Source organism: Centroberyx affinis, unplaced genomic scaffold (genome assembly GCF_046629955.1).
Source record: "Centroberyx affinis isolate AG114_WGS23_722 - 3 ecotype Tasmania unplaced genomic scaffold, CSIRO-AGI_Caff_v1 ptg000582l_1, whole genome shotgun sequence".
Taxonomy (NCBI): domain Eukaryota; kingdom Metazoa; phylum Chordata; class Actinopteri; order Beryciformes; family Berycidae; genus Centroberyx; species Centroberyx affinis.
The window spans coordinates 661,155-686,540 of NW_027279222.1; the positions used below are offsets into that span (position 1 = coordinate 661,155).

The 25,386-nt window shown below is 44.5% G+C and overlaps 2 protein-coding genes across 2 annotated transcripts in view; one reads left to right on the plus strand and one right to left on the minus strand.

The window, feature by feature from the left end:
• nkain4 (sodium/potassium transporting ATPase interacting 4) overlaps window positions 1–9,559 on the minus strand; it is a 37,672-nt gene extending 28,113 nt beyond the window's left edge. Inside the window, exon 1 of the mRNA XM_071518473.1 lies at window positions 9,292–9,559. Within this exon, the coding sequence (XP_071374574.1) occupies window positions 9,292–9,345 (54 nt within the window). The 5' untranslated portion in view covers window positions 9,346–9,559. The remainder of the gene's footprint in view (window positions 1–9,291) is intronic.
• A 5,608-nt stretch (window positions 9,560–15,167) lies between these two features.
• Window positions 15,168–25,386, plus strand: part of LOC139643311 (SKI family transcriptional corepressor 1) — a 35,753-nt gene continuing 25,534 nt past the window's right edge. Inside the window, exon 1 of the mRNA XM_071518424.1 lies at window positions 15,168–15,320. The gene's annotated coding sequence lies outside the window, so the exon portion shown is untranslated. The remainder of the gene's footprint in view (window positions 15,321–25,386) is intronic.

The following is a 25,386-nucleotide window of genomic DNA, read 5'->3' on the forward strand; positions in this document are numbered from 1 at the left end:
TTATATTTCATTGGAATAGATGAGATTAGATGAAACTTTAATAATCCCCATGGGGAAATTGGGTATTTTAATGTCTTCATGCATATTTTTATTGGGCTGTGTGCAGTTAACTATGAATGCCTCTCCCTCTCCAAGAGATCACACTGATTTCACACTCTGGCACAAGTGTGTGGACAACTTAATCAAACGCGGACAACAGCAGATTTGTTGGTGAGACTTGCCCACGCCAACAGTGCGGATCAGAGGGATAAGATTAGAGGGGATAATGCGTAAAAGTGCGTTCCAAGAATTCCACTTTGTGAGCAGCCAGTCTTGTTTTTTATCTGAGTCATAGCTAATCTTTTTCATTCATCCCAATTAACTTGTTCCACATCTGCCCACGTCCGACTGCTTTCATTCTCGCTGTTTTCTGAATGACAACAAACTGGATAATTGATGGACAGTCGACCAGATTTAGAGGCTTTTAATGCAAAAATCAACAAGCTGACTTGACGGTGCAGCAGGGTTCACTGAGATATGACCCAAATTCCTATACGCTGTGACAGCAAACACCCTTCCTCTCACATGGGCTTGTATCTCTTGTATAACGCTTATCTTTCTCTCTGTCTCTCCTCCTCCTTTTATCTCTCTTCCTCCACTTTGCCGACAGGCGAGGGTTTTTTTCTCTTCAAAGTTTATCTGCAAAGGTAGCAATGTTTGGATTATTAGAGGCTAATTTAGATTCTGCTGCATCAGCTTAACGGTGTTATTAAGAGGAATGCAGCAGCGTTGGATGTTAAACAGATCTCAACGTCAACACGAGGGATTAATGTCACTTTTGAGGCTTTTTCTGCTATTCTTGAGGCTCCAAATTCATGTTTGTTGTGTCGGTGTCACATGGAAATGAGAGATGAGGCAGCGCACTACATTCACAAATGTGCACTCACACCTACACCAACACAAAAGCACGCGCACACACACACACACAAACATACTTTGATTTCTCAGAGGAGCTGACAGAACAAAAGCAGGACAAGGATACAAAGACGGATAAAACCCCAAACACACAAACGATAGATGGGATGGAAGGAAAAGTGACAAAACGAGAGCAGCTTAAACCAAGCCTTCCTCTCTCCCTCGCTGCCTGTCCCCATGTCCCAGATCTAACACAAACTGTTTGGGTTTCGCCCCAATTAACGAGGAGGCAATTTAGCTGCGACAGTGGAAATTCTCATCATGTATACGCAGTCGAGAACGGCAAACAGCTGTCAGCAGTTTGTACCCTCCAGTTTTACTTTCCATAATTGAGTCAGTAATGCTGCTCTTTTCATCATAATACCATCACTCTTAATCTTTCATACGGCAGAAGAGGAAGTTATGTTGTGTGCATCGCTGCCGTCCAACCGTTTGATCACACAACACAATTAGAGGAACAACATCCGTGAAGTCATCAGCCGCTTGTAAAACAAGGACTGAATGCCAAAAACATTGGAGGGATTTGAGAGAGATGAATATGCTTTGCAGCCATTCAGCTGAGCGTGATCCGTCAAGATAGTCATCCTGGCTGTGCTGCTCCCAAAGCAATTTATTCGACGCCGCACTATAACAAATGACACCGCCGAAACTGTTGGAATGGAAAGAGAGAAATGGGCTTGCAAATAGTTCTAGTTTTATCTCCATTATAGCTTAATATTGCAGTGTCACTGATGTGGAACACACACACATATATACACACATGCATACAGGCAAGCTTGTGGACGGATGGGTACATGCACACACACACATTTGCCTGCCCAAGGTTTTCAGTATAACCACATAATTAATGGTCTGTTAAATTGAAGACATTAAAATGGTGAACAGTTGTAAAAGGGCCACCAGGGACGAAGAGAGGAGATGGTGTTTCCAAGAGCACACATATTATCATAAACCAAAACACACACCACTCTCTCACACACACATACACACACACACACAGAGCGAGAACAGCAACGCCAAACTCCCCGAAAGGTTAGGAAAAACAACAGGAAGGTCAGTGTCTCTTCTGGCTGGAATCAAAATGTTTGTCTGTGTAACAAGCGACCTTAGACAAAAAGTATGAAACAAGATCATTAGAAGGAGAAGTGAAGTTGGGTTTGTGAATCACTCAGCTGCATCTGGTTTGCTGCTATGTAGCATTTTGGGAGGGTAGTTTTTTGTGGCGAGGTTAAAGGCTATATATGTAAGTGGAGCTATCTTTAGAGTGACAGTTGTCCTGAAAGCAGGATGTGTGCTGAGCCCCATGTTCCACGCAGCCCAACCCCCCAGGTCCTCCACCAGCACGCCTCTCTATCCTCAGCACGCTACCTCAGATTTGCATCATAAATTCCCATGCCTCAGTTTTGACAGGTTGATTTTTATTTCCTGCAGGCTCTTCAGCATCTTATTGTATACGTGAAGGTTTCCGTGGTAACAGCGCAGCAGAGCGAGAGCGAGAGCGAGGGGGATACAGAACCAGGGGGAAGAGGGTAAAGCTAAACATAGAGATCTCAGGTCTCGGGGGTCATGCTCATAATTGGTCCGGAGCGAGAGGTCTAACCGCCACCCATCCCCCGTTTCTCTCTCTCTGTTTCTCTCCATCTCTCTATCTCCGTTTCCCCCTGATCTCCAGAGGCTCAGGCCCCAGTGATAAATCAGACGGTAATCAATAATTCAAACACATTCAAACCTGGTCTCCCACCAAAGGGAAGAGAATAAGCAGCAAGGGGGAGAGAGGGGGAACCGAATGGGGGGGAAGAAGAAGAAGAAAAGGAAAAGAGAGAGCGTTGTTGTGTTAAAACAAAGACTAGGTGTTATAATAAGGGCGGAGCCTGAGCATTCATTACACATTCAGGCGGTGCTCTTCATCGACTGAGTACCCAGGATGCATTATGCTCTCAGGTGAGATGATGACACGCTGGCACACGGGAGGGGGTGCGCTAAAGTCTTTGGGCTGTGAGTGTGAATTTATTATGTAGTCACCTTGTCTTTTGACCTACACACACACCTTTTCTGAGACACGGCGAGGCTGTTGTTTAATCCGCTCCTTTTGATGGGTCTGGTTCTCGCAGCTAAGGCCAGACAAGACCTGTCAGCATCCACTTTTCTGTGGATGAATGCTGTTCAGGCATAGCAATCAACACAGCCTGGGTCAAGAACACAATCAGCGCTGAACACCAGGGGTCCATCTGACAGCACAAGCACAGTGTTCACAGACACACACACACACACACTCACACATGCCTAATTATGGTGACCTGCCTGACCTTCAAAAGAAAGTGCCGAGAGACAGTGTAAGAGGGGGTTAAGACCCTCACTTATGAAATCACATGAACTCCTGTTGCCTCTATGGCCCACGATCACATACTGTCACAACCCTCTGTCCTGCATCTCCCACTCAGCTTTCACCACGTCTCTGTAAATAAAAGGAATGCTTGTAGGAGTGAGCGCTCCTTTAAGAAAGAGCAAAAGAGAGGCAGATAAAAAAGGAGAAAGAGAAAATTTTTTTATTGCCGTTCTGTGAATAGTTTATGGGTTGAATAACTGTCAAAGAACAACTCTCCGATGAGTCATGTAACAAGAAAGTGACCTTCGCAAAGTAACTTTTGACTGCACTCCCTATAAAGTGATAAAAAAGTAAGAACACCACCAAATATTCCTTTCCAGTCATGAACTAATCCCTCAGCCTTATAAGATGTATGCAATCTATCAGAAGTTACAAAGCTGAAGCGCTGTTTTTCCCGTCTCCTCATTCTTAGTAATATAGTATAGCCAACATATAGATTCCCATCAGTGTCTGGATTATAGATCCCATCTCTGTATAGTAAGCTGTGTCTAACACACACAGACACACACAGTTTATTTCTGCATGGATAATTCAGATAGGGATGCTATCTTATTCTGCCGCCATCTGTGCGAGCCAACACATTCTTGGAGTGAAACAAATCGTAAAAAAAAATATGTCTTTCTGCTCGCACCGATATGAATCACACAGTCATCACAGTCCAGAGAGGCTTTATGAAAACTTAATAGTGGGCACAGAAAGGCGAAGACAAAGAAAGAGGGGGAGAGAGAGACAGAGAGATAAAAGAGCTGTGACCATCCCTGGTACTCCCTCTAGCCGATCTCTTCCATCAACCTGGCAGAGCCAAGGAAATACAGTTCATTATCATTGATCACACTACAAACTACACACACTCATGTGGACACACTCACTAAACAAGTTCCACACATATACTCAACAAAAGGCACACCAAACAAGAGACACAGACACACACACACACACACACACACACACACACACACACACTAAACAAGACACCCTTAACAGATGTCTGTAGCATCTGTAACTGGTAAAATTGAAATCTTCAAGTTCTTGCCAACAACAGCTTTCATATTTCAGTAGGTACCAGGTTTTGATATATCGCCCCTCCTGGGTACTGGCAAGACAGAACACGACGAGAACAGTAACTCTCTCTCTCTCTCTTTTTCTCTTTCTCTCTCTCTCACACACACATACACACACACAAACACACACACGCACGCACACAGCTCTGCTGGCCTGATAGCATACAATGTTTTATTGCCATGTCATTTGCTCCAGCTGCAGTAATTATGCTTAATTACAGTTGTGTGATGCATTAATATCAAAGCCATGGGCCGAGACCTTGTGTGCGCACATGTGTGTGTGTGTGTGTGTGTGTGTAGATGGGTGAAGTGGATGAGACAGTGTGTGGATAGATATCCAGCATCCCTAGGCTCATGAATATTCAGCAGCAATTTGAATGTTAGCGCTGCCATAAACCAAGTGAATTAGCAGCGGAGGCAGGGAAAAAAACAGCCTAAATCCTTTGTAATGTGAGGAAAATGACGTGATACCTGCCAAGGGACGATGTCGCGCCTGTGGAGATAACACTCTTCAGTGTGAGGCGCTCTGATTCCCTGTTGTCAAAACTTTCTGAGCAGCACTTTGGCTGAACTCTGTTTTCTTCTCTGAAGCCTTCACAACAAAGCGGGTATATTCTCTAGAAACAGAGCTGTGTCATCAGAAGGGGAGAGGAAAAGTGGGCAGTGTGGTGCATGATACTGCAGGCTCTCACACACACACACACACACACACACACAAACAGAGTGCCTGTGGGTAGTTTAACTTGTGTTGTTGAGGCTGAGGATGAGGTAAGACCATAGTGTAATGCCTCCACCTCTTCCTAATAACTCTGTTACACTTGCAGATCGCTACTGCCTCTGCAGCATCACCTCGCTCAATCACCACTGACAGTTCTTCATTACTGGAACAATAGCAGAAACACTGACCGACACCCTGATATTTGGGGGGGGTCGGGGGGGGGGGGGCTTGACACAGACCAAGTCATTCACTGTGACAAGATGAAAGTGTTGCTCTTGACCTTCACTGTGATCAACTAGTAAATCCCCTTCCTGGCTCTTCCCTTCACGCCTCTCACCTTCTCAATCGCTGTCTTTTTCAGCAGAGTCCCACAAAGCTGCACTTCCTCCGCTTGTACAAAGGCTGCAATCTCTTACCCCCACACTGGACCTACTAGCCTATAACTCACAGTTCAGAATGCACAGCTGTGTGTGTGTCAGGTCAGTCTGTGTGTGTGTGTGGGGGGGGGGGGGGGGGGGGGGGTGTGCATGCATGTGTGTGTCTCTGTGTCTGTGTGCGGCTGCATGCGTCACTGCTGCCCACACAGTTATGGCCAAGCAGTTTCAGGGTCAATGTTCAGTTCTGAGCTCATTACACTTGTTCCGTGTGATTATGTGTGTGCGCGTCTGCCTGTCTGTCCTTTCCCGACCCGTTGCACACAGAAAACCACCATGACCAACGAAGAGGCCTCCTCCATCAATCACCCACTGTCCGTGGAGCAGCTCCACTCAGAACGACGTCTCTCCTCGGGGCCTGCCGCTGACATTCGCAATGTGTCTGGACCGAGGCCCAACTCCGGCCAATCGAATCGCTTCCACGCCGGGTCAACTTTAGGTCAACACCTCAAAAAACCCATCGAGACAAAAACGAGCCTGCCTGTTTCTTTGAGTCCAAACAAATCATTAGACGGACAGGGCTGCCTGCCAGCGCTTGCCATTCTCTGGGGCTGATCAGTGTTCTGACAACCGTCCAGCCCCACTGTCTGGAACAGTTAGGTTACAGAAGGAAGAGGGAACAGAGGCTTTTCGATCAATACAGGCTCATTATCTGTTGCCTTCTGTCCCAGAGAGACGAGTCCCACTGCTCGGCCTGTTGATGAGGAAAGCGCACCGCAATTCAATTAGGGAATGGCCGAGATGCCAGAAGAGGTTTGATCAAAGCACTCTGCCTGACTAATTAGCACACACAGCGGTTCACAAGGGCTATTTTTACATCTGAGGGGCGGTGTATGTTGTTTTGTTAATGGTAGTTTCACCCTGTAATGGACCGGGAATAACCTGGCTCCTTGTCAATGCGCTCGCTTCAGCCAGCATAGCCTGGGCCGCCTTGTACTGCTCCATAGACACACATGTGAACATGCACAAATATATGCAGAAGCACACACACATATAACCTGATGACCTATTGAAAGGTCATGTGGGGTTCAACGCAACCCCTCTTCGCAGGTTAAACTCATAAATATGAATGTGTAGGTGTGCGTGTGTGTGAGTCCCTGCAGACAGGAAGTGTCAGGTCACCCAGAAGTACTGCCAGGGGAAAATAAAGCTGTTTCCAGGAGTCTTCTGGGACTCTTTAGGCAGCCTGTTGACAGCTTTATAAACCTCTTAACAAATGGTCTCCCTCCTTCTCTCTAATGAGGCAAAAAGGTCCGAAGACTGGGGAGGGAAAACAGGTGTGTCCCTCAAGGTGGGTTCACAAACGTGTGTGTGTGTGTGTGTGTGTGTGTGTGTGTGTGTGTTTTCGTTTGTGATCAGAGAGCGTGCCCAGATTTTAAATTAGGAGTAAGATTGAGGGTATCGTGACCAAAGCTATACAAAGACGCAGGCAGGCTCTCTATCTTAGTGTCCAGGTTTCCCTGTTCCTTGCTGTTGGGTAAATATCCAACACTGAAACCTGAATGCTAAACAGGTGTTACACACACATACACCCCAGCCCCCTCTTAAGTTCAGAGGTGAAGTGGGGGAGGGCAGGAGGAAGCTAAGGACAAGGCGATAGCAAGAAAGGCTGGAGGTGGAAGGAAAGTCATAGAAAGGAAAACAATTAGGAAGAGCAACAATAAACTCTTGGCTTAATCTCATTTCTCACTGATAAGTGTTTCAAATCAACCGGTGATTTATTTCTAATCCAGTTTACTAGCCTCTTTAAATTTTAAGTGCATACATTTGTGACAGTCTGCACCGACCCAAACAGTCCAGTCAGACTGGAACCAGAAACCAGTAACTCCAAGGTGGATCTCTGAAGAGGTCATCAGAGATCTACTTAACTTGAAGATAAGTCGACATACAATACTACTGTGCCAATTTTCAACACACACATCTATAGTATCCCCAATCACTGGACTATCACCATTCCCATTAATTTGTTTACCAGGTCATATCCAGCTCCATCATGTGGGAGCGAAGACAACGCCGCTCAGATATGATGGAAGTGATGTCAGCTGCATTTGGGTGATAAGATGTGATTGCAGGAAATAAGTGTTTGAGTTGCCCCATCAGCGGTGGAGCTAAAAGGTTCAGAGGAGGACAGCGGCTCCCTCTGAGGCCTACGGCGAGGCATCCTGCACGATGAGCAGGGGAGGGGAGCTATCGCATACAGTGGCACGGCCTGTTCGCCCTTTACTGAACTTTTCATTAACATTTTGGCAGATACCAGCAGCCACTCCCCTCAGGCCTTTTCTTTTTGTCATGTGTTGATGTGTTTTTTCCCCTTTGTTCTTGCATTCCCTCATGCATGATACAATATATCAGAACTTTCCTGCTTGATTCTTTGTCAAGAGAAGATTTTATTGCTCCCTTAGCTGTTGAAAGTGCCATTTACTGAGGGGCTTATGGTGTGAGCAAGCTCAGTTTTAATACCACCATAAATAACATTGTCACACCCTGTCAAGTAAACTCTACTCATGGGATAGTGGAAGAGGCACGCTGGCTGGTGAGCAGACAGGAGACTATCGGAGGCATCTTCTGAGACTGTGTGGCTACCATCAGTAAAATGTCATGGCTCTCACTTCACTGACCACCAGCTGAAAACCCATTTATCTCCAACAAGCTAAAAGTCTCTGCATCCATGGTGCTTTGCGGATCACCAGCTCCCAAGATACAATCGTTGCAGGTTTGGGGTTTTTTGATGAATAATAAAATTAATCAAATCGTAGGATCAGAGAAAAGATTTGTGCATTAGTTATAGTCTGGGATGTTTTGCATCATTAGGCGACAGCAAATCTAGGTATTAAGCACAATCCCTGAAATTTAGACAACGGTGTGCTTTGATGGCCAAATGGCTGATGATGACTCATGCAGGGCTACATGATAATGACTCCAGATGATGCGCTGAATTTTGATGAGTGGTAGGTCACCATCTCAACATTTAAAACAGTCAGTGCATAAAATTGTTAATGTTAGTGTTATTATGCACATTTTAAATGAGGCATGTGTTGTTGGTTCAGACAGCCTAGTCACCCCAATACTGTCTATCACTATGCTACTACTATATGCTGAGACTGGCTGTCAGTGGGGGAGGAAAGCTGACTTCCCAGTAGCCCACCACCACCACCAAGACCACATGTTGTCTCTCATGAATACCCTCATGGATCAGGTAAAGAAAATAAAAGAATTATCCAGCACTACCACACGTGGGAGTTGCATAGAGACTGCACAAAAACACAGTCCAAATCTATCAAGTCATATTCATAATTTCTATTTGAACATGGTTTCTATAAATACCTCTAAAGGTGTGGGCAGAGACAGAAAGAAGCCTGGTTGGTTCTTTTGTAACTATAGAGGAATAATATAGCCTATCATTTGTTACACTCTACTGAAAAATCACCATAATATTCCTATAATATTCCTATGGGGACTTGTAATGTCTGTGGCGCTCAAAAATGACCTTATCAAACTTTTATGAGCTCCTATAGGCTATTACTATATTTTTTTCCTGTTATCATTTTTCGACACATGTGACACTCGCTGTCCAGCAGACTCCTGCCTGTCACTTCTAGTAGCTGCTTGATATTTCAAACTTTCGCTGTGATATTTGTAAAGTATCCTTCTACAAAATATATATTACAGGATTACTACAGCGCAAAACTCATGTCGCCTGGAACATGATTACAATGAGCGAAGTGTGCCTCAACTCACCAACTGTAAAGTGCAGATAAAGATGAGAGTGCATCGCCCGCTGCAGCAGCCCATTGTGTCAGCGGGGGAAACGGGACTGAGAGCCGGGGAGAAAGGACTTGGAAACGGGTCGGAGGAGCTCTGGATGTGCCGAGCGGTCTCAGTCTAGGTCCAAGCACCGGTGTCCCATTCTCTGTCCTTTCTGCTTCTGCCTCGCTTTGACGACTTTACAGCTAAAAAAAAAATGCAGCGGGATCGCTCCGGTTTTTCTTTGGTTGTTGCCTCTCTGCCCGGTCGCACTTGAGGTGACTGGCTGGGTAGATGGTTGTGAGCCGGTGTGTAGAGGGGGGAGGAGGGGAGGGGAGGGGAGGGGGGTCAGACAGCAAAAGGGGGGCTGGATGGGATGGGATGTGGGGCTGAAGAGGGCGTCAACTGGTTTTAGACAAGCTGATGTCAGTGTGGTGTGTGACATGAGGAGAAAATGTGCGGGTAGGATACTGGTGAATTCAAAATGTTTAGACAGAGGCAATCATTTTATTGTCATGCTGGCAGAATGCATTTCAATTAAGCCGGTTAATTTGGTGAGATTGGCCAGTTTACCTCACACTTTATGTTAGGGTATACCACTGTCTGGCACAATTTGAATGAAACCGGCTATGTGATGAAAGATTGATGCCGTTGCCTGTTACAAAAAAAAAAAAAAAAAGATCATAGAAGTAACCTATTTGCGAGGCATTTTGACATTAATTACTTTTCGGTGGCGGCTGCGCTGAGAGGAATCAGCTGCAGATGAAGGTGATGGTGGAGTGTAAGCGCCATCTTGTGACTATTTGATGACTCACACTTTCACAAGATCTGAAAAACTGTATGTCATTAAAGCTGCTAGGGTTATTAATATTCAATATGATAGTCTCGGTTACTTTTTTTGTCGTTTCTCAAATTTTGCGTCAATTGTTGTCCTACTTTTAAAATAGGCTCCTGACTGAGGGCTTTTGTGCCTCTTATGTCTAGTTATTATTATTCAACAGCAATAATATCAGTTTTTCTTACATGCTGCATATTCTACATCTATGCGCCCGATGGCCATAGGTTAAAATTGCCTTTCCCCCTTTAATGCCAAGTCTCTTTCACACCCAACTTCCATTAATGTTAAATCTCTACACCCCTACCTCTCTTTCCCCCTCACCCCTACCCTCTTTCTTTTCTCTCCATCCAAACTCTACTTGCCCTGCCTCCCTTTCCCCCACACAGACCTTTTGTTTGGATCTCTATTTGCCTTCTGGGTACTGCTCCGTATGATTTATAATAGAAAAGATCTTAAAAGCAACTCTCAGTCAGCCCAGCCTCCTTCTCCTTCTCTCTCCTTCTCTCTCTCTCTCTCTCTCTCTCTCTCTCTCTCTCGGAGTGGAGGCAGGTCCCACCTCTCTCTCCTCACCAGCTTGATAAATCTTTTAAACGTCTGCGGGCTGAGTGAGGGAACACTTCACATCTGATTTCATCACACACTCCTCCGCTCTGCTCCTTAAAAGCACTGCTCCTCTCCTCCGTCCCACGCCGCCCGGCCCAGCTGCGTCCAGCCCGGGCCGGGAGCCTGCCTGCCTGCCTGCCTGATGCTCCCCCTGCTCCTCCCCCAGCGCTAAAAATAACCTCATGGTATTTATGGAAGCGGACGAGGGACAAGATTTTGGCGTTTTGAATAGCCCTAAAGAGAAACCTGCATGTTCAGGTTGTAGAAACAGGGATGATGGAGGGTAAAGCCACTTATAGTCAGTTCACCCACCTTTTTTATTTTGCAGAATAGAGTTTACCCACCTTTTTGTTCTGACATACACATCTTCATGATATAAAGCCAGAGTAAGCACCACACTATGTAGTATCAGACTGAGTTAAATGAAAATAAAGTCTTTAAGGGGAAAAAAGCAAAAATTAATGCTCAAAATCTAATTTTGTTTAGATTGTAGTTTTGTCATAGGTCTAGTTTACCCACCTTTTTATTCACCACACATCACTACATCACAAGCTTAATAGTAACAAGTATTATTCTTTTATCTGTGGTCAGTTACAGTTTGCTTCGGACAAACCAGCTGCTGCAGATTTATTCTGAATAGATGTAATGTTTTACTGTAACTTGCACATGAGGAAGATGTAAAGGGAGCAGGCATTAGTGACTGTCGTGTGCTTTTAGCATGAAATGCCCCATTCACAACTGCATTTCTTTTCAGAACATGCTTCTGAATGTGTGCCATAAAACTGTGTGTGTGTGTGTGTGTGTGTGATTCACAGAGGGGAGCCCAGGCTGGAATAAGGTCACTGTCATAGTTCTATTAGAAGCTGATGGAGCCTCTCCGTGTGTTCCCATTTTGCCCATTTTGCCCAACACCTCCTCATCGCCTCTGTGTGTGTGTGTGTGTGTGTGTGTGTGTGTGCGTGCATGTGTGTGTGTGACAGGCTTGTCAGCGTGTCCAGGCCCTCGGGGACTGTTGTTCTCCACAAAGACACTAATGTGAAGTGACAGGACAGCCAGTGGTGCGCTGCTCTGAGGAGACCTGCATTGTGGAGGAGACCCAAGAGTCTGGCTCATGGTGGACAACAATACAAAAAGACCTGAAAAGGAGGAGGCTTTTCTCTCCTTGAAAGCGTCTCAGCCTCTCCCTTTTAGCTCCTATTCTCTCTCTCTCTCTCTCTCTCTCTCTCACACACACACACTCTTTTGGACGCACAAACACTCCAGCACAATCCCTCATGCAGACACACACTCAAGAAGTCTCACACATACATGGACATACAGTATCTGACAAGTAATTCATCATCATTTGTGAAGCCGCTGGAGACTTGAGAGTAAAATAGATTCTGTCCTTTTTTTTACAGTAGTCTGACAGACTTGTTTCCCCAAATTATTATGGTGCAACACCAGGTTTCTTACTATAGGCCTAGAAATTATGCTATTACTGAGATAGAATTTAAGAATTTGAGAAATGTTTTACCCTGGTAGATTTTGTGTGTAAAAGAAACAATGCACAGCAAGGTATGAGCAAAATATACATGGCTTTAGTAGTCTGTCATCTAATTCAACTGTTTATATCATGAACAAAAGAAAGGCTAGGAATGAGCTGCTCCCTTCAGCTCTTCATGACATTTACTACACAGGCTCTAGCCCATATAGCTGCAAATTACAGCCGCCATTGGCTGTCCAACAAGCATATGAATGCGTTCTTTATTTAGGCCCATGCTCATAAAAGTTTAAGATTATGCATGTACCCTTGGTGGCAGAGCCTCATCTGATGCCCATTTCTCTGCTGCCTTACCATGAAGAAAGTTCCAGACCCAATGAAGAATAAATACAGAGGCTATTATGAGGAACACGTGAATAATTTATAATCGGATTATGCTTTGGCGAAGAAATATTGGACCCTCAAATCATTTGAACCGCCGTTTGTTATTTCTAACACTGTCCGCTGGGAGGCGCTCGTCTGTGAGTTTAGTTTTCATTGAATGAGTGCCTGACGCCGCCACAGTTGCGTCAAGTCAGACTCAAATAGTTAGAAAAATACAGGAAGTTGGGCAAGTTTGCCTTCAAAATAAAAGCATATATTAAATGTACAGCTTTTGAAATCCATAGCTACAATTATATACTGTGAAAAGGCATTTGGGGGAAAAAATCAACAACTAAACACATTCTTCATTTTTACTTTAGTATTTTGTATTACTCAAAAATACAAAGGGGCAGCAGTAGCCTAGAGGTGAGAGTAGAAAGCTTGTGACCAGAGGCTCGCCACTTTGAATCTCCAGACCAGCTGGGAGAATGTGGGTGGGGAAAGTGAATAAGTAACACTCTCCACTCCCTCAGCAATACTGTCGGGGCGCCCTTGAGCAATGCAAAATTAAGTTCAGCAGTCTAGTGAAGCTGTTCAGCCGCCAACAGTAGGCTAGAAGACTGTGGTTGTACTGGGTGGGTAGAGGTAGCCCAAACGGCCTCAAGATGTCCCTGTTATTCGTTTGTATTTACTTGCATCCGAACACAACTCATTCAAACTTTGGAGGAACTTGTGGCCACATAGCATAGGCTACTGCAAGAAGTGGCTCTGACACTATGCCTTCTTCCTACCACAGATACATGACAATAGACCCTCAAACTCAATTTTGTTGTCAAAGACCAAATTTGTTCATTTTGATCTGCACCTGTGTTCCACACATGCACACCTGGCACCTCAGGCTCATGGACAGCAGTAAGGTGCAGGTGGCCAGTTTCTAAGACATTCTCATTTGATTTTAATGACAAAATCAAACTTTTGTGTGTCTATTTGTGACTTCTATCATGTTGTATGCCTCAAGGAGGAAATAATAGGCTATAATTATAAACCAGTTTTGACCAGCTGCTTCTTGGTATGTGGAATATGTGAACACTGGTTATGTTCGGTTCAGACTCAAGATGCAAATAAATACAAATGGCTGACTGTACAGCTAAGAGGAACCCTGCCCAACATTTTGGATGCTTTGTGGGTAGTGTGTGTATAAGCAGTATAGTATTCCTAAATGAAATCTTGACTGAATGCTGCTTACCTTATAAATACACTGGACCTACAAGTTGCTTTTCAAAAGCACTAGGTAATAGGGCGTGGTTCAATAACTGTTGTTGGCCAACAATGTCAAGAATGTGGTGCCTTTTTCAGGTTATGGGCCAATCTCCATGGGGATTGGCCAGCATGCATCAACACTGACACTGTCACTCACCAAATGTACGAATTGCCTGTTGTGGGCAAAACACTTATCATGGTTGGCTGTTTGAGAGAGGGGAAGGAATTAGTTGCACTAAAGGCCTACACTGTAGTATGTGAAAATAAAAGTGAAGCCTAAAATTGTACAATTTGCTCCAACCCATAGCTCCAACCTGACAGGTGTTTGTAAACAGTAACTTGATGCTTTTTAGTTATCCGAGATGTGTAAAACTGCCCAACACTCAGACAGTTAACATGAGTGGCATATTGCCCTTGGTCAGTGTTCACCATTGGATTCCACTGGACACGCTGCTGACACTGTAGGTAAGGACAAGTAGGCTAATTAATCCATAATTCCATGACAGGGCATGAAATTAAATCATAGTTAAAAATGCTTTGTCTGCAGTTTTTTGTTTAGTCATTAGGCCTAGAAACTGAGTTCCACTTTAAAGGTAAATTAGCAATTTACATTTGTAACTCAAATTTTCTGAGACAGAGGGTTTCAGCTACCTGCTGTAATTTACTGTTTGTATTGATCTAGCTCACCTGTAGGCTATTCATCTGCCTAAGATTTAAGTGCTCAGTGCTTAACACAACTCATTATTCAACAGGACAGTAGTATAAACCATTAAGTTTTTTTTAGGTAGGCCTAAACAGTAGGCTACAGTTGCAATCACTTTTGAAGGTCTTGATTTTTGTGGTTTAGCCTATGTGATGTTATCTAGCCTAGGTGTTGGGAATTATTGGACATTTTGAATGTAGAATTAATGGGTTTGATACTTTAAGCTGTTAAATTGGTCAGTCAGCTTCACAGACAAAACAGGTGGAGCTTGAAACTAGCCTATAGCATGAAGCTAGTTTTCACTTTTATGAAATGCTCTCTGGTAGAACAGGCGGCGGGGCTGCTTCATGAACAGACACCAATCACTCCAGCAATATTGATTAAGTGCTAGACGCCTGAAATGTGGAAGTAGCCTATCTGAGCTCTTACTTTTTTTTTTTTTTTTTTTTACCGCCCTGTCGCCGCTAAGCTACGAACTTGAATGAGACAAGTGTTGCTGAAGAAAAAGTGTCCGTTGCAACGTCGCTCGTCAATAACGGTTTTATTTTGAAAGTTGTGACCGGAAGTACTGTAACATATTCTCGCTACCTTTACACTGGTCTCCGTCACATGGTGCTGCTTAACCGAGCGCCGATGGAGCAAGATGAGAAACGCAGGAGGCGAGCCCCTCCGGTTGAGCGTCAGCATCCTCTCAAATAGGAATCTGCCGCTGTCACTTCTGCTCTAGATACGGAGAGACGGGCGACTGGAAACCCGCAACAACAAACAAACCTGTAGGTTACGTGACATGCAGCTATTTTTTAATGTGATGTCAAAGAAGAAGAGTAAAGGGAGGTTGTGAGGAGGCTGGGTCTTTGCAAAGAATGATAGTGAGGATCAAGGCGCGCTGTCCCAGGAGAACTCATCTGAAGAGCTGGCTGTGAGAGACCGGGATGCTCCTCTAGCGCACCGGAGGGGCGAGTGAGTACCATATAGCTCATCACTATCTGCTTCGTTTCGGATCTACTTTGGTGACGACCGGACAGTTTGGGACAGGTCAGCGTGACAAGACGTGTCTCTCTTTTATCGCCATAGAAATATTCTATACAGCGATCCCACCTGTCTGATCAATCATTCATAGGCTTCTTAGTAAAGTGCAGCATAACCAATTGGTCAGCGATGTGTGAAAGTTGCCTCGCTAATTTAGAAATGGTGCACTTTCCCCGCACGCACCCGCAACTTAATCCATGCACGCATCAAGGTTTAATATCATGCAGTGCGCTACAGAGGGTGATTTGGAGGTCGATCATGTCCCTTTAAAGTTTTGATTAGAGGGAACATGTGTTGCACACTGTGGCCACAGTGTCGGTGCGAGGCTAATTAATAAAGCCCTTGTTAGAAGCTTTCATATCAGAGGCACTCATCATTAATCCGCTGATGGCCCAGAGGGCGTGGGTGGTTGTACGTGATGATAGGAGAAAGGCACCAGTCCTGCACAGCGGGGTTGATTCATTATGGACTCAGAGCTGATGAACTCACTGACTCTGGTCCTTAAGAGGAGACACACACGTCAGACAGACACTGGCTTTGAAGAGCAATTTTAGGTTTCATTTTCACAATGGATCCATGACACGGAAGATAATACTGTCTAACACATAAGTTTCTGTCCATTATGATGAATGATGAGGGTCGTCTCTCTGGCAGTTTAACTTGATCGATAAGAGAAATCAATCCTTTCCTCGACTATGTATCTGACTCAATGTGTCTCACCTGTAATAGACGCTTGATTCAACTGTGATGCTGAGCGTGTGGGTGTGGGTGTGAGAGAGTATAAGACTTCTACAGCAGGCTCAGTGCATGTAGATGAATGAAATCCACTTACTATGCAGCAAGGGTTCCCATCCCCAGTGTGTGTGTATGTGTGCGCACATGCGTGTGTGTGTGTGTGTGTGTGTATTTCACCTCATTACACTCATTGTGTTGACTTAAGCAGGAGGGTCACCCCTGAGGCCCGTTCTCCTGCCTTATTGTGGAGTGATGCCCTGAATTACACCGCGCTCACGCTGATCAGAGAAGTACAGGGGCGCGCTGGGAGAAGCATTTCAGCTTACGTGTTAAGTTCATTACCATTATTTCAAACCGAAGCATGCCGTATTCATGTGATTTATATTTCCTGGCGCGCATATCCCACCGTATTACACAATCACCGGGATAAAGGTGTCCTGAGCACCCCCCACACACACACACTCACTCATCACAAGTATATTTTGTCGAGAGGCGCTTAACTCTTGAATCCCAAACTCAGCAGGCTATGCTGCAGATTTGCGATATAGAGCTACAACTCTCTCTGGTTCGAATCCCGGGCGATTATGTTCACAGCCTGCCCACGCACACTCCATACAGTAGCTCCTCTATTCTCGGTTGTTCTACAAACTGACAAAACTCCCTCCCTTGCAGCCCGTGCGCTGCATTTCTCCCGAGGCGTTCTCGATATTTTCCATGTGTATGTATTAAACATCAAGCATGTCGAACTGCAGGCGTGGGGCTGAGCACTTTGAGGCAGAGTCAGCCTTCTGTGGAGGGTGACAGAACAGTCAGATGGCCCCCACAGGGCAGGGAACAATTCCTGCTGCTGATTCACCCAAGGCGACAGGACTGGAGCACTCCCTCCTTCCCTCCCTTCCTCCCACCCTCCATCCCATCATCCCTTCCCACCTCCATCTCACAGAAATGAACACACTCTCCCGGGTTCACTTGCACACCTGCACCAGGGCTTCTGCTCTCTCTCTCTCTCTCTCTCTCTCTCTCTCTCTCTGTCTCCCTTTCTTGTCCTACACACACACACACACGCATGCACGCATACACATACACTCTCTTTCTCACACACACACTACATGTGCCTAAGAAGAGATATTGAGTGTTTTGAAAATGTGATGGCAGGTTTAGGGATCAGAGAGCCGATTGTCCATGAACCCGGAGTGTGTGTGTCTCTGTGTGTGTACGTATGTGCGTATATGTGTGTGTGTGTGTGGGCATGCGTATGCGTCCGTGCGTAATAGCTCGGGGATCGGGGGCCATAGATTGGCCAGTCACCCGGACAGATGTGCCTTAGTCTGGGCTTGGAGTGCGGGGCCTCAAACTGGCCTGCCACCCAGCATTAGCACCATGGATCCATGACCAAAGGGCTCAAGGCACCAAAACTCACTGTCTGCATAAATCGCTTTCAATTATTAATGCTGTGCATAGGGCAGCAAGAGGCATTGCAGAGGCCAAGGGGAGGAGACAAGGAAATGAGAATGGGCACTGAAAGAAAGAAAGAAAGAAAGAAAGAAAGAAAGAAAGAAAGAAAGAAAGAAAGAAAAAAGAGAAATGGATTAGATTGACTGGCTTAGACTGAATGAGTGCGAGAGAGAGAGAGAAGGAATGGGAGCAAAAAAGACTGAAGGGAAGTAGAATCAATGAGGGAGCAATGAGTAAAGAGAGAGGAGAGAGGAAAAGTGAATGGAAGGTATGGATTTGAGTCTTCTTGGAAACTGAGCATTGACAATAAGCACCTACAGTGCAGCATCAAAAGATTAATAGATCACCGTAGCAACCAAAGATCCAGAAAGAGAGAAGCTACATTGGCGATATTGTCCTTTTCATTCCAGTGAATCAAAGGACAGACACACACGCACACACACATACACGCACACACACACACTTAATCACACACACACATTCTGTCACACTCTCTGATTTTTCAATTAATGCATTTAACATACAATTATATCATAATTATTAATTGAGTGCATGGGTGGTTTGGTATCATTCATGTCAATGTGCACTAAATACATTTCATGCTGTAGGAAGAGTATTACAGTAGCTTGGTATAATATCCATTAGAGTAGAAGTACTGTAATCCATAAGTATTGATTCATGTCTCAGGCTCTTATGCTGGTAGTAGCATTACAGCAAATGTCCCTGCACATGATAATGTGGACTGTATACAAGAGCACAGACAATAAGTAAAGCAGCAAAGCATAAGCAGTGATTTACATAGACGTGCTGGTAACTCCCATCATGTCTCATGTGATCCAATCATAATATTGGAATACTTAGAAGAGACAAAAGAAGAAGCCCTCTTCCCCTGAAGCTTGTGCCAGGTTGTGGAGCTTTATCAACGGCTAGAAATTGAAATGAAAATTCAGTCTGCAGCACTTAGTGTAGTGGATTTGTTGAATTAACACATTTAGACCCATGGGTCCTCATCAGCTAAACTGATGTGATGAAAAGGATCCCACTGCAATGGAATGCTACAGCTTGTACCCACTTGTACATAAATATGATTTGAGAACCATTTGAGTTGCTTAAAATCACACTTATAGCAGTCACCAAAGCATTTTACTTTACAAACTAGTAGCAGGTGAATGGCGCTCTCTGTAATGCTATTTGGACTCGTAAAGTGAGAAAATATTCATTCAGCTCCCATTGGCGTTGCTCCTTTCATTGGTTTATCATTGGCAATGATATGAACATTCAGATGATTATTGTTGTGATGATCGTATATGAAAACCCAAAATATGCAAGTGTGCAGACTTTGCCTTAATGAACTGTGTGGCTAGAGTATGTTTAAGTACATCATACCATGACCTTTTCACATTACACTTTGCAATTGGTTTTTCCATTGCCTTATCACTTGACATAGTCATTGCCACCCATGGCCCCTTTCCTTTAACTTCTAAGCCCGGTTTCTCCATAGGAACCACTCTAGTTTAAAAGCACAAAGGATAGTTTAATCAAATCCTGTGTATGTGTGACTGCCAAGATATTCTGTGTGGGTCTCCTTTCCAGCCAATCGAAGAAGCTCATGGAGAAGGAGACATTTCTCCCTTCTTTGTCATTCACAGCCATGCCATTTCTGTCCTATACATTTGGAGAGAAGTGCTACAGAGACATAGGTGAGAGGGCGAAGTCGTGATTTGAACCTGTTTTAATTTAATCTAATTATTTTTTACTCACCCAAGGAAGTTTGACTGAGAATCCACAGTCAACCACAGTCTTCTACTGTTGGCTACAGGGCGGCTCAATAGGGGTTTGGGGGTTCAGTGCCTCAGTGCCTTGCTGAAGGGCAACAGTACTTGTTAAATCTACACTAGGGAACTTTCCATGTTGGCGGAAACTGTTTGAGAAAAGAGGAGGAGACTGTTTTGTATTTTGCTCTTAAAATTCACTTCATCGCTTCCTGTGGGTGGAGAAGTGTCCATACACAACAGCAGAATTTCATTTGGGCAAATAGGGCGAATCTACAGGGTCTCAATTAGTGGGGATGGGACGCTCCTCTCTATAGCAGCACCACTTTGTGAATTAGGCTTATAAGACTGATTTTACATAAAAATCTTACCTAGTGTATCTTTAAGGAAGGGGAGAGCATTACGCAATCACTTCTGCTGCCCAGATTTTTACGTCCAGTTCAGGGCTTCGACCCAGCCACTTGCTTCTTCAGGCTTCCCTTCACACGTGCACCCAGCAGATTTAATCTCAGCTTCCCTCAAAGTACGCAGAATGGCAAGAAACCAGAGCTAATTCTCAGCTACTGCATCAGCAGGTGGAGATACCGCAGTGACGTTACCTTCATAAGTGCAGCAGATAGATTTTTGTCTGATCAGTGAATATATTACAACCAAGTCAAAATATTGAACATCCCAGATCTTTTTGATCGTGGACAAGTGACCATTGTAAAGACAGAATGGTAACACTTTATTTGAAGGGGGGTGAATAATATGACTGTTGTCATTAAGTGTCATTCGGTTGATAATGTCACTTTCAATGCAGAGACAGTGAGTAGACTAGAACAGTGTCAACTTTGCATTGAAAGTGACATTATCAACCGAATGACACTTAATGACAGTCGTAAACATTCATGAAGTCTAATTCATGTTCATGTCAGTTGTCATGACGTAGTTATGACAGTGTTATGTCAGCCTTATTCAACCCCCTTCAAATAAAGCGTTACTGGCAGAATTAGAGGGTATGCCACATTTTGAAGTGCTCAGTTATACAAATTAATAAACCCAACATTGTCCATTAGTTTCATACAACCTTGTCTTGATGCCTACATACTGATTTAACAGTTGTATTATGGTATATTAGCATTAACATTGGGAAGATGTGCTTAGTAATTATGCTGTTGCTATTAAAGACCTATTTTGTGAATCTGCTAATGCAGTTTAATCTTTGTATTTAACCTGCGACTGAATTAATCTTATTGTATGGCGATATATTTATTATGGGGTCAGTCCACTGTTTGGACGAGCAGAGCAGGTGAGGCCCACTGATACATAACAGTGTGTGTGTGTGTGTGTGTGTGTGTGTGTGTGTGTGTGTGTGTGTGTGTGTGTGTGTGTTTGTTTCTATGCTCTCCTAAAACATCTGTTTGCATACATACAGTAGGTCTGTGTATGTTGACCTTTTTATCACGATATCCTTATTATAGCATTAACATGAATATGAGGTGTTTCACCCAGCTGTAAATGTCTCTTCCTGTTTGAGGCACAGTCGCCCACTGTAAGCATGTTTGTGTTGTCGGGTGAGTTCACCTTTGCAACAGTAGCCGCTTATTGATTCCTCTGGCAGTCGCACAGGTGTTAGTGATGGAAGATCAGCCTCCACACTCAAAGAGCATGAGGACACTGAGGCATTCATGCTGACTGGTGTGTTTATTTATTCATTAATGGGCGGTTTACTGCTCGGCTCTCCCTCAGAGGACCGTTTCACCTGTTTCACCTCCTGAGGTTTGAGATAGCAGGGCATTTGATATTAGGATCTGTGTTGGATCTGTAGGGTCTGCCGTGCACACACATACACATACACGTGCATGCACCTCACCCCCATCCTCAGTATGAATGAGTGAGACTGTAAGGACAGTGAGAGCTAGAGAAAGAAAGACGGGTGGAGTAGAGAGCTCCGGGGACCATGGCAAGCCAGATCCTGTATTGATTGGTTTGGTAAGAGAATCCTCAGGCTTTAGTGATGCTGCTTAATAAGAGCAGCTTGAGGAAAGGGAGATCTCATCAGCTGGACTCCACTCCAGAGGCTGTCGTGTCTACGGCTTTAAAGGGATAGTTCACAGCAAAACCAAAACATCAGCAAGTGGGGGCTAATCCGTTTAGACCGTGGTTTTCTGACATTCAGCAACTGTTAAGATCTGGAAGCATCTCTTTACCTGAGGAATCACATAAAACACATCGGCTTGACATTTTCTCAGCGAGGCAAATTACGCTGTTCAGGTTTTCAAAAGTGAAATAAATGTCACCATTGACTGTGTGAACCTTTAAATGATGTGCACTCTATCACAATGCTGTAATCTTCCCATATAGAAATCTAAGTAGTCAAAGCATTGCATACGCCTACTGGAGCTGGAGAGGAGGAACATTCTCTGTTTCTCTACATTGCACAATATGAATCTCCTGATCTAGCTGCGCATGTGTGTGTGTGTGTGTGTGTGTGTGTGTGTGTGTGCACGCTTGTCACGGGGTGGATGCTGTGGTTTGTGCTTTGACGTAGTCTTTTCATGGCATGTAGCCTACCTGTCTATCTTGGTGTTAATCAAGTCAAGCGCCCAGCTTCAGAGAAACACTGAGCTATTTTAGGAGGCAGCAGGTTGTGATAAGCCAGGAAGTGAAGTGACACAACTGGGGTTGAGATTTTTTTTTTTTTTGTTGCCTGAAAACCTTGAAGATGTTTTCATTTAGCAGCTCTCTCCCTTCTGCCACCTTGCAGATTGCAACTCGCCACCATCAGATAGCGGGTAACCACTGAAGCAAACTGCACATCAGTGCCTGAGTATACGCAATCAGATTACAGACAATCATTCATTTACTTTTTATGGTAAAATGACATTTATAATCAAAATCAAGATCGGTCTGCTAAAAGACTCTTATCAAAATGCCTCTGTCCTATTAATTCCTAAGGAATCGGGACAACAAAGGATATTTTGGTAGTCATTTTGACATTTTTGTACTTTACAGATTATTAGATTTGATTTTTCTGTTGCCAACTTTGAAGAATGTTGAACTTATGATAGATTAGTGAGTGTGAGATTGTGCATGTATATTATTGAGAGAGGGGATGGGACTATTTTGGGCTGTTTTTGATGATTTAATTTTGTTATTTATGTATTCACCTCCACATGAAAGAGAGCTGAAGTCCCAAGTGGGTCTATCTCTGTCTCTCTCTCACGCTTTCTCTCTCTCGCTTTCATGCAAACACACACACACAAATCCATATTTATTTAGCCATTCTCCACTGTTTCCCTTAATACCCATCATATCGCTATCATCACTCTTTTTTCCTTTTCATTTGATATGAACTATACACCCCCCCCTCTCTCTCTCAGAACTCAGTCAATGTACTTCCTGTGTAATCTGACACGTGTGTGTGTCTGTGTCTGTGTGTGTGTGTGCGTGCGATTGAGTGTGTTTGTGGGTGTTGGCACTTGTTTAATGAAATCACCTGCTGTGTTTGTCCCCTTCATTCATCCATCTGATCGATAGCAAGCTGGGTCTGTCAACATGGCAGCTGCCACGGAATCTCTGCTAACCCAATTAACCGAACCGTACACTAACCCAATTAGCAGAGCTCTACACTATATTAACCCAATTAACACTGTCATGCACACAGATCTCTCTGGCATCAAACATGCAAGGCCAGCAGGTCAGACAGCCAGTGAAATCACTACTGTAACAGTCTCATTTCCTGCCTCCCATACAGAGCAGCAGTGTTTGCTACTGGCTGTTTTTGCCCTTGTGAAAATCCAAAAAATTGATTACCAAAGACACCATAATTTTCTGTGTAGTACACTCTGTTTATATTGAATGTATGTGTTTTACTTTTTGCCAGTGTCAAAGAAGGCAATCACTGCTGTGCAACAGTTTCACAGCTTGTCTACATCGTGCCAGCCTCTAAAGAAGCACTTCACTGGATTGATGCTTAAACATCACATAACATTTTCGGTGTAACAGCATGCATTTCAGTGGGACTGAATTAGTCATCTGTGACTTTTCGACAGTGTCAGGTGCTGTGAGTAGTGCAATGGATGAGCAGGCGTAGTAACTTGGCAGTAACAGTGTATTAGCTGTGCTAGAGTGGAGGTGTAAGGTAGGTGGCCTTGGAGAAGAAGTGTATAGAAAGGCAGCATGACTCACCTAGAGAGGAGCCTGCATACTCCATTGAGAAACACCCACAGTGCGCTCTCTCTCCTCTCTCTCTCTCTCTCCATCTGTGGTGCTGTGGAGGACAGGCAGGGAGAGAGGGAGAGATGGCGAACATGCATGTGGGTTAACATTTCTGAATTCACCTGGGGTAATGGTTTTTCCATAAGCTGCCATTGTTGAGGCTGACCTGGCTTTTAAGACTGAATCAAATCGATGGCTTCCCCGTCTGAGGCTGGGAGGAGCAGGGGAGCGGCTCTCTGTCTGCGCAGCCACGATAACACTGCTCAATGGACACTAACCACCTTTCAAATGGAAATGGAATATCCAGTGAAAATTAGACACAGTCATCTTTACCGTGCTTAGTGTCGGCCAGTGAATGGGGAGACCGTAGCGTGACGGTTGATGGGTGTGTCTCGCCTTGGCTTTCTTGTGTCAGAGCTTAGCATTTGCAGGGCATTTGAGGTTCATGCCGTGCTTCGGTCATGTTTGCCGAGAATTTTTGCACACACACACGCTCACACACACTGTGACAGAAACAGTGTGTTGCATATCGGGGCATCTAAGATTGCCTGCAAGCTTGCAGTTGCAGAGAGTGACTCACCCAAAACCACGGGGGTGGAGGTGTGCTACAGTATGCTAACGTACTGTATACACTCCTGCTCTCTCTTCCTCTGTCTCTCTCTACATCTTTAGCTCCCACACTTGCAAACACACATACACACCCAAACAAACTCACTAACACGCTCGTAATAAGGGGGTGGATTTATATTGTAAATTGCTGACATAGAAAGCGAGTGCTATGATCGGATATGATCAGAGTACTGGCCCAATCCAGTGAAACCCCCTGGGTTTAAATCACTCATAGATGCTGCCTTCCCTACAGATTAAAGTGGAGGGGAGTGTGTATGAATGAGTGAGTGTGTGTGTGTGTGTGTGTGTGTGTGTGTGTGTGTGAGAGTGCGTGTGTGTGTATGTGATCTGTCAGAGAGAGATAGCTATGTTTGTCGCTGTGTGTGTGTGTGTGTGTGTGTGTGTGTGTCCATGTGTTTCTGTGTATGTGTGTGTATCTTTCAGAGGGTAAAGCTGATGAAAAGAGCCATTGGGAAAGTGTGCTGTGGTAAACGGTTGCATGGAGGTGTCGGCATGTATTACTGCTCCAATTGGCTCTCAGGAGCCGTCCTCAGGGAAATAAGGGCAGCAGCACAAGCAGAGAGAGTCTGCCTTTGACATAGAGTTATGTGTCTGTCCTATATGTGCGTGTGTTTCAGTTGTTTTTAGTCAAAGATTGATGTAGTGAGGTGGAATAAATGTGCAGATATAGGAATATGTGTAGGAATATGTGTAGTATATGCAACGTGTTTTCTGTGTATGATTAAGTGTGTGTGTATGTGTGTATGTGTGTGTGTGTGTGTGTGTGTGTGTGTGTGTGTGTGTGTGTGTTCAGGTGTGCATCTATGTGTATGTGCATGCAACTGGGTTTAAATTCCTGTTTCTGCACGTGTAGAATCATTTGTGTGTGTCTTTGTGTGTGTGTGTGTGTGTGTGTGTGTGTGTGTGTGTACTGTTCGCTCAGGACTTCCTAGGAGTCCATATGGTGTCAGGGGGTGATAAATGTGCTCTAGGGGCAGCGCTCAGCAGCTGTTAGTGGACACATGGCATCACACAC